At 49.7% G+C, this 14283-nt stretch overlaps 1 protein-coding gene across 2 annotated transcripts in view; it reads left to right on the top strand.

Annotated features, from left to right (window-relative positions):
* The window catches only part of NEURL1 (neuralized E3 ubiquitin protein ligase 1), a 205823-nt gene that overhangs the window by 127847 nt on the left and 63693 nt on the right, over positions 1-14283 (top strand). For both annotated transcript variants that reach the window (XM_019556031.1, XM_019556032.1), the window contains exons 2-3: positions 4739-4980; positions 11354-11675. In XM_019556031.1, the coding sequence (XP_019411576.1) occupies positions 4739-4980; positions 11354-11675 (564 nt within the window). The remainder of the gene's footprint in view (positions 1-4738; positions 4981-11353; positions 11676-14283) is intronic.

Here is a 14283-nt window from a genome sequence, read left to right as displayed (position 1 = left end):
TGTTGTCTCGCTGCCCAGCCATCTCTCCCAGCAAGCCTGCTCTTCCAGGACCGGGATAGACGCACCCTGGCAAGTGCAGTGGGGCTGAACCCAATGATTTTGGGAAGTCCCTTCCAGCCCCTTGCAGTCCATGAATCTAAGATAGACTCCGTCATTTTTCAGCCCCCCGCTGCGCTTGCATATGTTTTCTCTTTTTTCCCTTTCTTGTTCCCTTAAGCGTGCTTATGGTGAAGCCCCCTGGACTGCATATCCTGCTTAAGCTGTCTTCAGACAAGGACACAGCAATTGTATTTGGATCCTTTTACAGTGAACTCGTCTTTCCTCGCTCCCCACTTGCAGCCGCTGCCCATTCTCCTCCCTGTAGCTCGTCTGCCAGTCGGTTGACCCATGCTTATCCATGCCCACAGCCGAGAGACTTGTTTTTCTCCATTTCTGCTTTCACGACAGTCACTGCCATATGCTGCAAAGCTTCCTTTCTTCTGTTCGAGTCAGGTTCTTTGTACCACACCTGTCATCATGGTCGTGTTTGATTGCCTTTCCATCGTATGCCTAGGAGAGCTTTGCTCATTATGCCCTGCAGGTAGGATGCTGTCTGTACTCTCGCAGCTGCAAGCCCGAGCCCTGTTTCAGTGAGAAAAGGACAGAGCCCCCAGTCCATATAACAGCCTTTCCCATCAGTTTGTTTCTCACAGGTTCGCTTTTGCAGAGCACAGATGCTACAGGGAAGGTCGGTAACGAGCTTTCGAGGCATGTTGTTAAGCTGAGAACTGCAGGAGCTTGGACGCCCGTGGCTCAGGAAGGACTGTGGGTCTGGTCGTGCCCTTGAGTGGAAGGGAAATCTGTCCCCCCGGTGGCAATGCCCCTCTTTTATGAGTTACGAGGACTGGGTGAGAGCCCTTTTTAGGTAACCAGAAGGAAATCTGAATACATCCTGCTTAGCAACAACCAGCCTCGAGGTAAAGAAACTATTCCAACTTGTCTCTGAGCTGAATCTGCATACGAAATGAACTTCTCCAAACAGGAGGTTTTACCACCTTCAAACTTCCTATGAAACGTGAACTTCCATTTCTTCCAGTTCAGGAGAACTGTTACAATCTTTTCTCCGACGCCTGATGAAGGGTGCTTGTGCCTGAAAGCTTGCAATTAAAGACATTTGAGGGGTTTTTTGCAAAAATCTAGTTGGTCTAATAAAAGATATCACCTCTACCATGAGTCCTGATTGCATTCTAAGCATTTCTAAGGCAGCAGTCCCATTATTACTTGGGTGCCCTTTTTATGATGGATTTTTTTTTTTCCCCCTGCAGGTTCTTATTCAGCACTTACCCAGGCAGATTTTCAGCGAGCAGGAGTTTTCGCTGATAAGGAGACAGGAACTTGGCTCTTAATTAAGAGAGCGAGAAAGGAATCTCGTTCCTCATTTGCATTAACCTGCTGCGCGCGGCTTCTGCTCCCTGGCCTGTCTCTTCTGCTCTAAGGCTTGCTGTCTTGCAGCTGTGCTGAGCTGCTGTTTTAAACGTGCAGGGCACAAGAGGAGCCTGTCATGGAAGGGTCTATGATACCTCTTTGCCTTCAACAGTGCCAATTCCCTCAGTAAATCACCGTTCTCCCAATATCATTCCCGCAGATTGCATGGTTCCCTATGGCTGCATAATGCTGCTACAGCAGATGCTCCGGGCATATGTGGCATTGTTATTAGGGCCTGATTAGAAAGCTGCGAGCGCTTTCGGTCACTCCATTACCACAATTTAAAAGGGCACGATGTCCTGTGGAGAGTTACAGCAGCTCTAATAACTGCAGCCAAGGTTTTCAATCTGATGAAAGCCCTCGTGTGCGAGAGCAGGTTAAAACTTGCGTTTCTACAATACGCAGAGACACGGTGGGTGGATTAAGACCTCTGTTACCAGAGACAGGTTTGTGCTACAGGATTCAGGCCCAGATCCACAAGCGGCTTTTGCAGAAGAGGGTGTTTGTTTATTGAAGTGAAACCCAAACCCCAGGACCAAAATCTAGAGGGAAGTTTGAAGCTGAAACAGCTCCCTTTGTATTTGCATCTTGGCTTCTGCTTTCTGCATAAGGTCTCCAGCACATTATACCTATAAGCATCTGTTTGTATCTGGTGCTCGGACATCACCCTCGTGTGCTGGGAATCCAGCTAATCCAGTGCCAAAGTGGCTTTTTATAAACCTCGGACATCTCCGTGAAAGTGTAAAGTCTTTCCACCTCCCTTCTGTGCCCCGGGGTTTGCCTGTAAAGGTTCATAGCACTTATGGCAGGATCCTAGTGGACCAGGTTAGACAGCAGGGCCAGAGAGGACTTCGTGCTTCACCTCGTCTCGCCCCGGCCCCCCGCGTGCGGGGGATCGCACACAGCCTCGCTCCCGCGGTCGGACAGCTGCAGCGACAAAGCGATCGCTGCCCCTCGGGAGCCTGCTCCACGGCTAAATTGCTGCTTCCGTCAAGAGCTATTCTTAACAGCTAATCCCCACCAGCTTTCTCCCGCTGCGTCTTGTCCTGCATCTTCCAGAGAGGGGCATAATGCCCGCTTGTCGTTTTATTTCACTCTCGAAGATATTTATAGTCTCTGACCCTGTCAGCCCCGATCCTTTTCCACAGCGCAGTTAGTATCACTCCTCCTTCATCTTCTTTTGGGGGACAGAAATTGCTGTTCTGTGCGCGTGCTTACGCTCTCAGGGGCCCTGATGGCAGCGAGACTCTTGGAGCGGGATGAACTTGCAAAAGGATGCAATTATATACAGTAGTATCTCGGATGGAGATTCGGTGGGATCACTTCAGCCAGCCCTGCAAACCGGTACCTTATTTCCTGTTACTTCTCGTTCAGCTGCCGTAAATCAGACGCATGTTTCTATGGAAAAGATGAATGGCGCTCATTGATTTCTCCTTCCATGCCTTCCCACCTGCGATACCACACCCACTGTTCCTTCTGGAGGCCACTGCAGCCCATAATCGCTCATTTTCCATTGATAGTTTATACTTAAAACCCCCCCAAAAAACAGTCTTCTCCCACGCACTCACATGCCGGACTGGGCTTGAAAGGGGAGACGTGCTTTCCATATAATTTTTTTGTACTGTGTTGAATTGGGTGCATGCTTCGTCACCCACTTCATCCCCGCTAAAGCGGTGTAGAAACCCTCGTGTACAGAACGGTCCTACTGATGTCTGGTCGAGCTGTCAGAGATCTGCGGTGTAAGAATAAATCAAAAGCAGGATAAAACCACTGACTAGCGGTGGAGCCCACCTGAAGACTTCTGATTAGAAGCCAGTCTTCCTCCAAAGTTTCAGAGGGCCTGGTTCAGGTCATTAGAGGAAGCGACCAAGTCTGGACACAGATACTAGCTCCCCCGAAGTCTGGGAAGAGCGGGGTCCAGTTCTGTTTCGCTGTTGTCTCTAATTTAGACAATGTTGGTAGCTACAGCAGAAGTCTTTTTGTGACTCCGTGGTATGAATCCTGAATCCATAATTGCCGTCTAAACTGCACAGAGGGTTTTGTTTTCATTTGCTCATTTGATGCCGCCTGTGCATCCGAACGCTGCAGTTAAACATGTGGCACATAGATGTGCATAACTTATGAGACAACTTGACACATTGTGCCTTAGTTAATGCCTGAGTTCGCTTTGCTTTGGTTGTGTCCCATTGGGCGCTGTCAATTAATGAGATTTAAAAAAAAATGATAATCCATATCTTATTCCTGTGATCATCCCCCCCATACACACACACACTCACAGTTCAAGAGTGTGTGCGCGAGGGAAAGGGAGCAGATGACTTGCTCTTGAAGTTGTGTTCAAATGTGTGTGCTTCCTGTTACGAAGGAAGGCGGCAGATGAATGAATTTGTTCATGAGTTAAGAAAGCTACTTCACAATGCCATATATTTAATACGCGCACGTGTGTGTATGTGTGTGTGTGTATGTGTAGTACGGCAGCTGGGAGGATATTGAGCAGTAGTTTAGGGTGAAGTTACATGTTGCACTTAGTGCATGCTAAGGGTGAGCGTCCATACGTTAAGGCTCATTAACTAATGCAATGTCAAAGTTACGCTGCTTCAGGTGAGGGTTAACGCTGAGCCCTGCTACCTGTTCAAGTAACTTCAGTCTGCTCCACGGAGATCAAACAATCTTCCAAGTCTTCCAGCGTCCTAGGACGCGCCGCTCCCGGCCCTCCCCGCCCAGGCAGGGATAGAGCCCGGGTGTCCGGGCTCCCAGCCTCACCCCAGCTCTCCAGCCGTCTCCGGGCAAGCCAGAGCTGTGCAAGCAAGAGGCGGTAGTACCCCTCGCCTACTGCTCACAGCACGTTCGAACTTCAACACTAGCAATGCTTCAACACTTGTCATCCCACAGATTTAGCACAGTCTCAGTGTAACGTGTCACTTCACCCTTATTAGAGGCCGCGGGGTGGTGTGAGACTGATGGAGCAGCGGGAGTGAGAGGAGGGTATGGGACACGTGCGGTTTGGTGGCAGCCGGGTGAAGAAGTGGTCAGGAAAGGGAAGGTGACTTCTCTTTCTGAAACTAGGGTCCAGAAACTCTCTGCCAATTTGGAGGCTGGGGTGTTTTCTCCCTACCGCGCTCTGCATCATCAGACCTCTGCATGGTTATAGGCTTGTACCATCTAAGGCGCAGTCCAGATTTATCGGTGACTTATGGCATCGGGGTTTGGCTGCCTTGTATTTCCCCCTGTGGTTCTGCTGTAATGAATCACCCTTCTTTTTCTTGTGTTTTGCCAGACTCTATAGGTGGGCCCTTTCCAGCTTCTTCTCACCGATGCCACCACAAGCAGAAGCACTATCTCCCCATCCCGCAGTGTGGAGCTCTGTCGATCAGCCCGCTGCTTTTCCACCCCCACACCAAGGGGTCCCAGATCATCATGGACACAACTCAGAAGGCAGTGAAGCGTCAGGCCAGCTTCTGCAATGCCATAACCTTCAGCAACAGGCCTATAGTTATCTACGAGCAGGTCAGGCTTAAGGTGAGTGAGTGACTTCCTTCACCATTATCATCACACGTGCGCTGCGTGCTGCAGCCTCCAGGAGACTGGCAAGAAACACAAGGAGCGTAAAATGTTAGCGAGCTATATATAACCGAACCACCAGAGAAGTGCCATAGGGAAGGAAAGTCTTTCCATGGCAGCAGCTGGAGTCTAGCACCAGATCAGCAGCACCTTGTCTTAATCGTGGAGCAGGACTCGGGTGTGCAAAGTGCTTTGCATCCAAAGAGGTTGAGATCTAAGTATCAGACAAGAGAAAATGGGTGAATGCAGCAGATGGGGAAGCACTGGGAGAGAATGAGACAGTTACAGGGTGCAAGCAGCAGAGCCCGGGGTTATAGGCATCATGGCAGGGGAGAGTGGAGGGGGATAATGAGGTAGGTATATGCATGTTCGTAGGGAGCTCCTTCCGAGCAGGAGATGCAGCTCATCAGACATCACGGCGCGCATGACGGTGAAGTTAACAAGTGGGACGGTTGGAGGGCAGAGCTGGCTTCTCAATAACAGATGATCTGTGAAGCGACAGGACGCAAGAAGTTGTGGGAGCAGTGGCAAGCAGCTGGTGTTGGATGCAAGGGAGGAGGGGAGAGATGAAAAGAGATGGGCTGGTGCAATGATCATGGCAGCATGAAAAGAGAATGATTTTTGCAGCTGCTTTCTGAATGCAGAAGAGCCTGGAGGGCACCCCAGAGTTAGTCAAGGCCAGGAGAAAGAGTGTTCTCCTGTGGGCCAGGCTAATTCCCTTGTCAGCTGCTTGTCCTCTCAGGTACTTCGTGTAGAGCAGTATTTGGCCACCATTTGCTTTGCACTGAAATTTCTGCTCTTAGTCCACGGATATCGGCTGGGTGCTGTTCAGCCACTCTCTCTGTTTGACAGGCTGCTCTGTGCACATCCTTTCACAGCACCTGAAGAAGTGAGGTTGGGCTCACGATAGCTTACGCACCTCTGATTTAGTTAGTCAGTAAGGTGTCTCTCTACACTGCCTTTAGACATGGTTCACTACCTCTTGCTGATCGGGCGTTTCCCCTTGTACTTATTACTGCCCCCAGCTACGGGGATTTAGGAGCTGAGACACCTTTTGGGATCCTGCTCAATTAAGGGATCTGGAGATCAGGTCTGTGGTGCGACTGTCTTGCCCTCACTTGCCCAGTCCTACTGCCGATGGCAGTGCAGGAGGCTGGAGCTAACTTTGCTGCTGTTCGGTGCTTTCTAAGTGCGACCTCTGTGCTGGAAGACGGATTTTCCTAGTTGCTTTGCTACCAACTTCTGCACCCTGCTCCTGCGAGCAGCTGTCTCCGGAGGAGGGATCACTGATGTGTCCTTCCCGGGCCAGACCTTGGTATCACCCCGCCGTATCTGTTGGAAATGGATAGACTTGACGACTTTCTCCGGTTCCAGCCCATGACCAGTGAGGACGCTGGATGCGAGGACGAGCGGATGGCTTACCTGGAGAGTATGTTTCCAGGCCCGCCAGCAGCATCTCACTTGCTTCAGTAGAAAGCTGTGCTCGCAGATGTCAGCACTACACGGCGCCCAGCTCTTCCGAAGCCGCATTTCCAGCTGTGCAGCTGAAACATGGTCCAGACCCTCTTGCCCCTTTGGAGCTGCTGCCACGGGGGTTGTCCTGCCAGGGGAAAGGGAAAGCCTTTCCCTGCTTCTCTACTCCCGCTGTGATTCACAAGCAGCTGCCCTTGGCCCTGCCAACAGGACTTGCTGCAATAGTGTGGCTTCCCCTTCTGTGGTCCTCCTTGGTGGCTATTTCTGCTTCCCTGGTTTCTGGTTCCTTTTCTGAGGGGGTTAGGAGATATTGGATACACCTACATCATGCTGCCCTTTTCCCATCAAGCCGGGGCTGCTTGTCTGAAGATGACATCCTTTTTCGAGGTTGTGCTGTTGGCCGTGATCAGTGGTCCCTGGGGCACGTCTAAACCAGGATAGATTAAGCTCCCCCGTGGAGTATTGTTTGTGGCTCTTGAATGGAGGTGAGCGGAGCCTCAGAAGAGTTCATTACCCCTTCCATTCAGTTTAAATAAAGGATTAAAAGCCTGGATGCTTCTCTCAGATATCCAAAGCTCTTGGGTTTGCAAGCCTGGACTCTGACCTTGGGGGGTGATCAGACCTGAGAGTTGCCAAGCTCCCTCAATTTCCTTTGGATTCAGCAGAAGAGAAATGTACTCAGCACCTCTCGAGATCAGACCCTGGGTGGGATATCCCTCCCACAGGCGTCGTTGTCCTCTCAGGTACTTCACTGATAGTCTAGTTCCCAGTTCTGCCCTCCTCCTTCCATCCACGGCTGGAAATCCTGGACTCGTCTTCCAATCCTGGCCACAACTTGGAAATAGAAAACACATGTGGCTTGCAAGATGTAGTAAGGTGGTTGGGAGGGAGGTGAGATTTTGCTGTTCCTATTTTTTTGCTTTTGAAAAACCTCATCGAGAATTGGGTCTCGGTCTGCATCTTAGGCAAAGATTGTTGGCTGTTTCCTCCATTTTCTGAGCCAGTTCAGGGAGTGCATATCTGTAGGTGTCCATGTATATCGGGGTATTAGCTTTCGCCACGTGCATGAAGGATTAGCTAGCAGATCTCCCATGGGTGCACAATGGCGCTTCCATGGAAACTGATGGGAATTTGGCACATGAGCAAAACGTTTGCCATGGGGATGGGTGTAAATCTGGAGATGGTCTTTGCATTTCCACTGAGTCCGTTTGTAGCCAGCTGATTATTTGCAGAATGCCATTTTTTCTATGCGGGATTCTGAGATGCCCAATCTTGCAGTCCTTATTCAGTCTAACCTTCCCTGGAAGCCAGGGTGATGGGTTGTGGGTTTTCAAACCAACTGCTAAGTAGCAGAGCAAAACCCAGAGGCGTCTCCGCTGCTCGAGGGAGCCCGGTGAAGCCAGAGCCGATCAGCTGTCCAGATAAAAAGGAGTGGCGACTTCCAGGGCCATGCTCTAGTGCCGATTCTCCTCTGCCTCCCTAAATTTGGGGTCCTGGGATATCAGGAGGGACCAGAGCGGGGGGTAACACCAGCCACATTTCCCAGCACCAAGAGGACGTAGGAAACAGTAGCAATTACCAAACAGCTTCGTTGCTTGCTTTGCAGCCTCATGTTCCCGGGTGTGGACGGTGCCTGTTCCCAGCCCTTCTCATTGCGGGTGTTTGCTGAGCAGAGGATTTGGCCCATCACAAGCCATTGCCTTTTTTAGCAAAAAGGAGCATGTGTGTCCAGCTGTGTCAAACTCCTGGCAGGGTTTACGTTAGATTGCGACGCTGATACCCGCTTGCCTATAGCCAGCCTATGTTGACAGCTGTTTGTTTATAGGTGCTGATTAATACAGGCGACATGTGCAGCCACACGAATATTTATTTCGTGGAGCGTGTGATGAGCATAAGACGTTGGCAGGAGACTGGGAAAGAGCAAGTTGTACTCATAACAACAAGGCCGTGTTTATCCGGGTCCCAAGAGGCCTTTTCGGATTTGCAGGGAAATTGCTACAATAAATAATCCCACTTTCTTCTTCGAGTCCTCATGCACATATATTTTCCACATGTGGGTGCATGCATGCACAGAGCCCGTTGACAGCAGTACTTTGCAGGGTGGATGCTTTTTTGCCCTTCTCTGCATGTCCCTCCATCAATGGCTATAAGGCAGCAGAGCCTCCCCAAGCCTCCCTCGTCGTTCTCAGTGCCCACACTGAGACGCCTCGTGTTCCCGTGAGCTCGCGGTCTCTCCTCTAGAGTTTCATGCTGTTTCATGTAAAAAGTTGCAGAGATTTTGCCTAGCGAGAGGAGCGTGCCCATCGCTCGTGGGCACAGCAGCGTCACAAGAAAGGCAGTATCTGAAACCCCAAAATTGCTACGCAAGGCAGAAGGCATCAGAGAAAAAACCTCAAGGCAAACAAAACTTTTTACAATCAGGGAGACAGTTAGGTTGGTAAACAACCAAGTGCCCGATTTGCCTTGGAGAAGGGCAAGTGAATGGCAAGCCCTGCATTTTTCTATCAAGTGCTCGAAAGTGCCAGGCACATCACTCGGAGAATACCCTTGCAGAAAAATCTGTGTCCTGCCACCGCCCAGGAGCCGAGAGACTGGGCTTTTCTTTGCCTGGATGTCTTCCCCCACCTCCTTCTGTCTCGCCGGTTGAGAATAAGTCTCATTCTTCTAAACCTGAAATTTCCTGTAAGGGCCGTGACCTTCTTGCTTTGGCACCTAAAGAGGCTTCCAAGCCCAAGAAGTCATCACCTAGCAGCAACAAAGTCTCCGGGGGGCCTCGTTTGCCAAAAAAACTTTCCTTATGAGCAAAATAAAAGCAAAGACTTTAGTCCACTGCTGCTCACTGTTGTCCAATCTGCATTGCAATATCTCAGGTCTGTTGAAAACAGGACTAGCGGGACTGATAACTCGGTGCCCGCGACTGTATCTTTGCTGTTGGCATTGACTGTTGGTGCTGATAATGCCTGAAGGCCGTGTTGTGGCCATGAATTTTCTGTGCTGTGGACCAGACAACAGCTGAAGTGCTACGACGTCAGTGTTAACATGAATATGAGCCCCAACAAAATCTTCAGTACCACGTCATCACTCACCCTTTTATAAACGATGTCGTCGACCACACCCTGGTGCCTCCTGTAGAAGAGCGCAGTGCCCACCATGTGGGCAGGGCGAGTCTCCAAACTTGGTCCATCCACTTACAAGAGTCAGAGAAGCAGTTGCCTATGTACAGATCATCATCATCCTTGGCTGTGCTACCAGAAACATCCTCTTCTGCTCCTGGTGATTTGGGTCATCCTAGACCTTATGAGCGGTGAGACGTCGGTGCTAGAAGTGGTTCAAGAGAACCTGCATAAACTCATCAACATTTTGCACCAACTCGTACCAAGCAGAGCAGCTTTGTCTTCATGAAACTCTCTTAGAGCCCCCGTACTTGCTTGGGCACATCTGTAGGTGTGTTTTAGCTCCTACGGATAAGACAGCAGATGAGACAAATCAAGTTCTTGTGCAGGGAGCTGAATGATTGTTTTTGCCAAATCCCGTACTGCTTAGTGCTGTAGCAAATGAAAAAAACCCCCAAGACAGAACCAGTAAAAATCAACTCGGAAAAAGAGTACCCGTGTTTCCTCCCAGCTGCCAGCCTTCAGATGCATTTTGTGACGCTCCAGGCTTAGTTTATCAAAACACGGTTGCACTAATTGAGTTTCTATGCCAGGTTTGCTTCAAATCTCCTTCAACCCGAGGGATATCGTCAAAGGCTGCTTTATTGCAGGAGGCCTGCGGTTGTTGCTTGGTGCGATGGGCACGGTGCTCTGATCCGTGTCTAGGAGGTGATCATCATGGCTCGGGTGTTTCTGGGGGGGTACAAACAACAATAGAGGATTTGCCTTTTGAAAGGCAGAACCTGTTTGCAGGCAAAACCAGCGAAGCATTGCAGTTCCCGGGGCATGGCTCAGTCTCTCAGAGTCTATATGCCAGCCACCAGTAGACAAAAGTGACTTCAGCAATAGTATAGATAGGCCTCTGCTCTGCTCCATCCAGACAAATTGATGCCTTCAAGAAGTCCCAGAGACAGAAACAAGCTGCCTCCTCACATCAGGTACCTCCTACTGCGAAGAAACAGATTGGACTGGTTAATTGAGAGCAGACTGCCAGGCAGCTGCAATCCTCCCATGCCATTTTCCTCTGTTTATCTCCTTGCCTCAGTGCCTGGTCCTTGATCACTACCGAGAGAGGCTGACTGCTACCTCTCCCCTACTCCTACCCACCTTTCCCACCTGTCTCTGTCCTCATCTAATCCAGTAAGATACCAGAGGGAAATCTTGTTTTATACTTGGCTGGGGACGCTAGAAAAGGTGAAGGAGCTGCAGGAAACGGAGACAGTGATTCAGTAGTAGATGTTCTCCGCCAGGTCATGACAGAGCCAATATCCAAGCCCAGCACTGGTGGCTGCTGTGTAGCTTGTGGGGTTTTATATGAAATACGTCTTGATGTCCTTAGAAATTTGGGCACTTTTTTTCTCTTGCAAGAGTAGGCTGAATATAATTATCCTGGTAATACAACATAGACAGAGCTGTAGGGCTCCTTATGCTCCCCTGCTAGGTTTCATTGGATGCAAAATCATTTATATCATGTCCCAGCTTTTAATGCAGCATTGCTGTGGGTTGGCAGAGCAGCTGCTAGCTCCTACCCCAGCTGCAGCTGCCTTTTGGCAGTGAACAAAATGACCTGCGAGCACATAATAGGGAGCTGATCCTATGGGGGTCATGCCCAGGTGGAAGCACACCTGCCTTACAGGGTGGAAACCCCGGCATGTAAGGGACTGTGCAAATGCTAAAGGTTGTCATTGCCACTCTTCTCTCTGCAGATCACCAAGAAGCAGTGCTGCTGGAGTGGAGCCCTTCGGCTCGGATTTACTTCTAAGGATCCCTCCAGGATTAACCCAGACACTTTGCCAAAGTACGCTTGCCCAGACTTGGTTTCCCAGAGCGGGTTCTGGGCCAAGGCTCTGCCAGAGGAGTTTGCAAACGAAGGCAACATCATAGCGTTCTGGGTGGACAAGAAAGGACGGGTGTTTTACCGAGTCAATGACTCTGCTGCAATGTTGTTCTTCAGCGGAGTGAGGACCACTGAGCCCCTGTGGGCCCTGATTGATGTCTACGGACTCACCCGGGGGGTGCAGCTATTAGGTAAGTGCATTTCTGCCGCTGGACACAAGCCCTTTGTATGTATGAGACCTAGGATTTACAGCAAACTAACGATGCTGGACAAAACCCCGTGATAGATTAGTCGGATACGGTCTGCTCCGTACATCAGAGATCCCGCTTGTCCTGCCGAGTCTGTGGTTGAGGAGAGAAAGGAGAAGGTTGTTCAGTTCTGTCCTAGCAAATGTTACAGTCTGAACCCATGATAATTAGCATCCGAAGCTGAAATATCAGTTGTTACAGGAGTGGGAGGGTGAGAAAGCATCACTAGAAACTATCAGTAAATATGTGAATTTCTGCAAAAGCATTTGTGCCAGCTAAGCCACATCCGCGTGCTGTCTGGAGAGTGGAGCGTACCCTGTAAAACAGCCTCTTTATCTGATGCGTTGCTTTCCCGGGTCTGGTGTTGGGAGATGCATTTTCTAGTTTTGGTATCTTTGTTCTGATGGCAGCATCCTGATGCTCCTGGTGGGGAAGAGAAAGCTTTAAAAAGCATCTGCTCTTTCCAAATAATCTGGGAGAAGCTGGTGTGTAGTTGAAGATGTCGTCACAGCATTAGCCAAAGGGAATTGGATCCGTTCTCTGAACTACGAAGGTTGGAAACCCGGTTGGAGGTGTGGTAGGGTGCAGGAAGATGCCTCCTGAGAAGTGTTGAGTGCCTTCATCTCCCACTGCATTGAGGAAGGCTAGTGCCTCTGGGCAGATGATTGAGCTCCAAGCAATTGCAGCTATTTTAGCTTTTTGGGGTCTTAACTAAACTGAATGGAAGAACCACCCAGGGTCTCGTTTCAAGGAGAACTAAACTAGTGAGAGAGCAGAGGTTTATCAATAAAAGCTTTGGGTTGGCTCTAGGAGATAGACCTAGTGTGTAACATTGGTTTCCAGGCCCTTCTTCCCAGTCAGGATGGAGATGTTCTTTCCTGTTTTTAGCTACGACATAGTACCTAACTTGACTTCAAATCCTGGTGAATGATGACTATCTTTAATTTTAACATGATTTAGGGTGAGGGAAATCCTAGTCTCCCCCATAGTCCAGGACTCAGACGGCTAACATTCTTGCCTTTGCTAGGATCGTATCACATGCTTAGCTACTACATGTTAGTTAGTGGGAAATAAAAATGTGTCATTTCTCCATGCAAAGGCATGCCCTCAGGTTTAGGCGAGCCCTTTTTCTGACAGAGCTGCTGGCTTGCTGCACTGTTTGTTGCTTGTAGGACATGAGAGCAGGAAGGGATGTAATGGTTTGCAGAGCCAGGAAGAGGAGAAGGAGTTTGCAAAAGAGAAACCCTTGCAGTGCCATCCCCTGCAGAAAAGTAAAAGCCCAAGACTGTGCAAAGATGATGTACTAGGGTAGTGGTTTTCAACCTTTCTTCTTTTGTGGACTCCTAAACATTTTTGAAGGGCAGCACGGACCCCTTTTGAATGGTAAGTGTGGGTATTCACATACTTCTGATTGATCATAATCATCTTTCGTGGATTCCTTAGACGTAGTCTGTGGACCCCCAGGGGTCCATGGTGGAAAACCACTGCAGCAATTTCTCAGCAGCAATTTCCTTTTGCACAAGGATTTATCAAGCAATTGAGATGCACCCTGTGAGCAGACTAAAGCGAGGCTGGAGAAGGCAGTGCTTCTGTCTGGAACCAGCGTGGTCGGAGTGAGTTTGACGGGTTCAGGTTAGAATAGTTTGCAAACAGCCACACAATTTACAAGCTGTTCTCATGAGACGCCGTTCCTCCAATTGCATCCCGCGACCGATACTGTCCAGCCACACCCGAATTGCACACTTGTTTCCTAAATACCCGTGGCGATGAGCTCACATTCCACATTTTCCTTTGCAGGGCTGTGCCGGCCTTTCCACTGCCCCTCTTTGCCTTTTATTGCCCTTAGATTGGAGAGCTAAGCAAAGGAGCATTCCTCGGGAGGAAGGCACGGCCCTTGGCATCCTCTGATGTGTAACAGGTTCAGCTCGGCACATGCCACCAGGTTTCTAATTCAGGCTCTTATTGGCATAAGCCCTCAGATGAAACCAGCAGCTCCTGAGTTGTCTGCAGTTGGCGCAGCATGAAGATATGTATTTATAGCGCATTCCACTAGCCTTCTGCAGGCTTTAATCCCAGCCGCTTTGCCGAAGCATCTTAGGCTTTTGATTTTTTCTTGTCTTGATTCATTACAATGCCGCGCGCCAGCTCACGTAACTCAAGTTTTGCAACCATCTTCGTCCCTGGGACTTGTACCCATGCCCCCAACAAATCCAGCATGCTCGTTTCAATTCTCGGGTACAGTTCCAGCTTCTCCAAGCTCCAGGGATGTGAGAGAGAGAGTTTTAATTTACAGGCTCATCTCTAATGCCATCACATCACGTCTATAAGACTCAATTCTGCCCTCGACGATCCACAGTCCACAGCAGCTAGTTGAGTTGGGGAAAGCTGTATTTCCACATTGTAGGGAGGGAATTGGCCTGGCACGTGCCAAATAAATGATTTCTCCCTGCCCTCCCCAGTTGCCTTTTTAATCTTGAGCTCTGCAAAGGCTACAAATAGCTCCGAAGCTTTGCCCTGAGGCTCTCCTCACCAGTGCCTGTGTTTCAGTTTC

The sequence above is a fragment of the Crocodylus porosus genome, unplaced genomic scaffold, assembly GCF_001723895.1.
Source record: "Crocodylus porosus isolate Cpor-Errol unplaced genomic scaffold, CroPor_comp1, whole genome shotgun sequence".
Classification (NCBI taxonomy): Eukaryota; Metazoa; Chordata; order Crocodylia; family Crocodylidae; genus Crocodylus; species Crocodylus porosus.
Note: the sequence above shows the minus strand (reverse complement) of the source record. Positions and strands in the feature narration are given on the sequence as shown.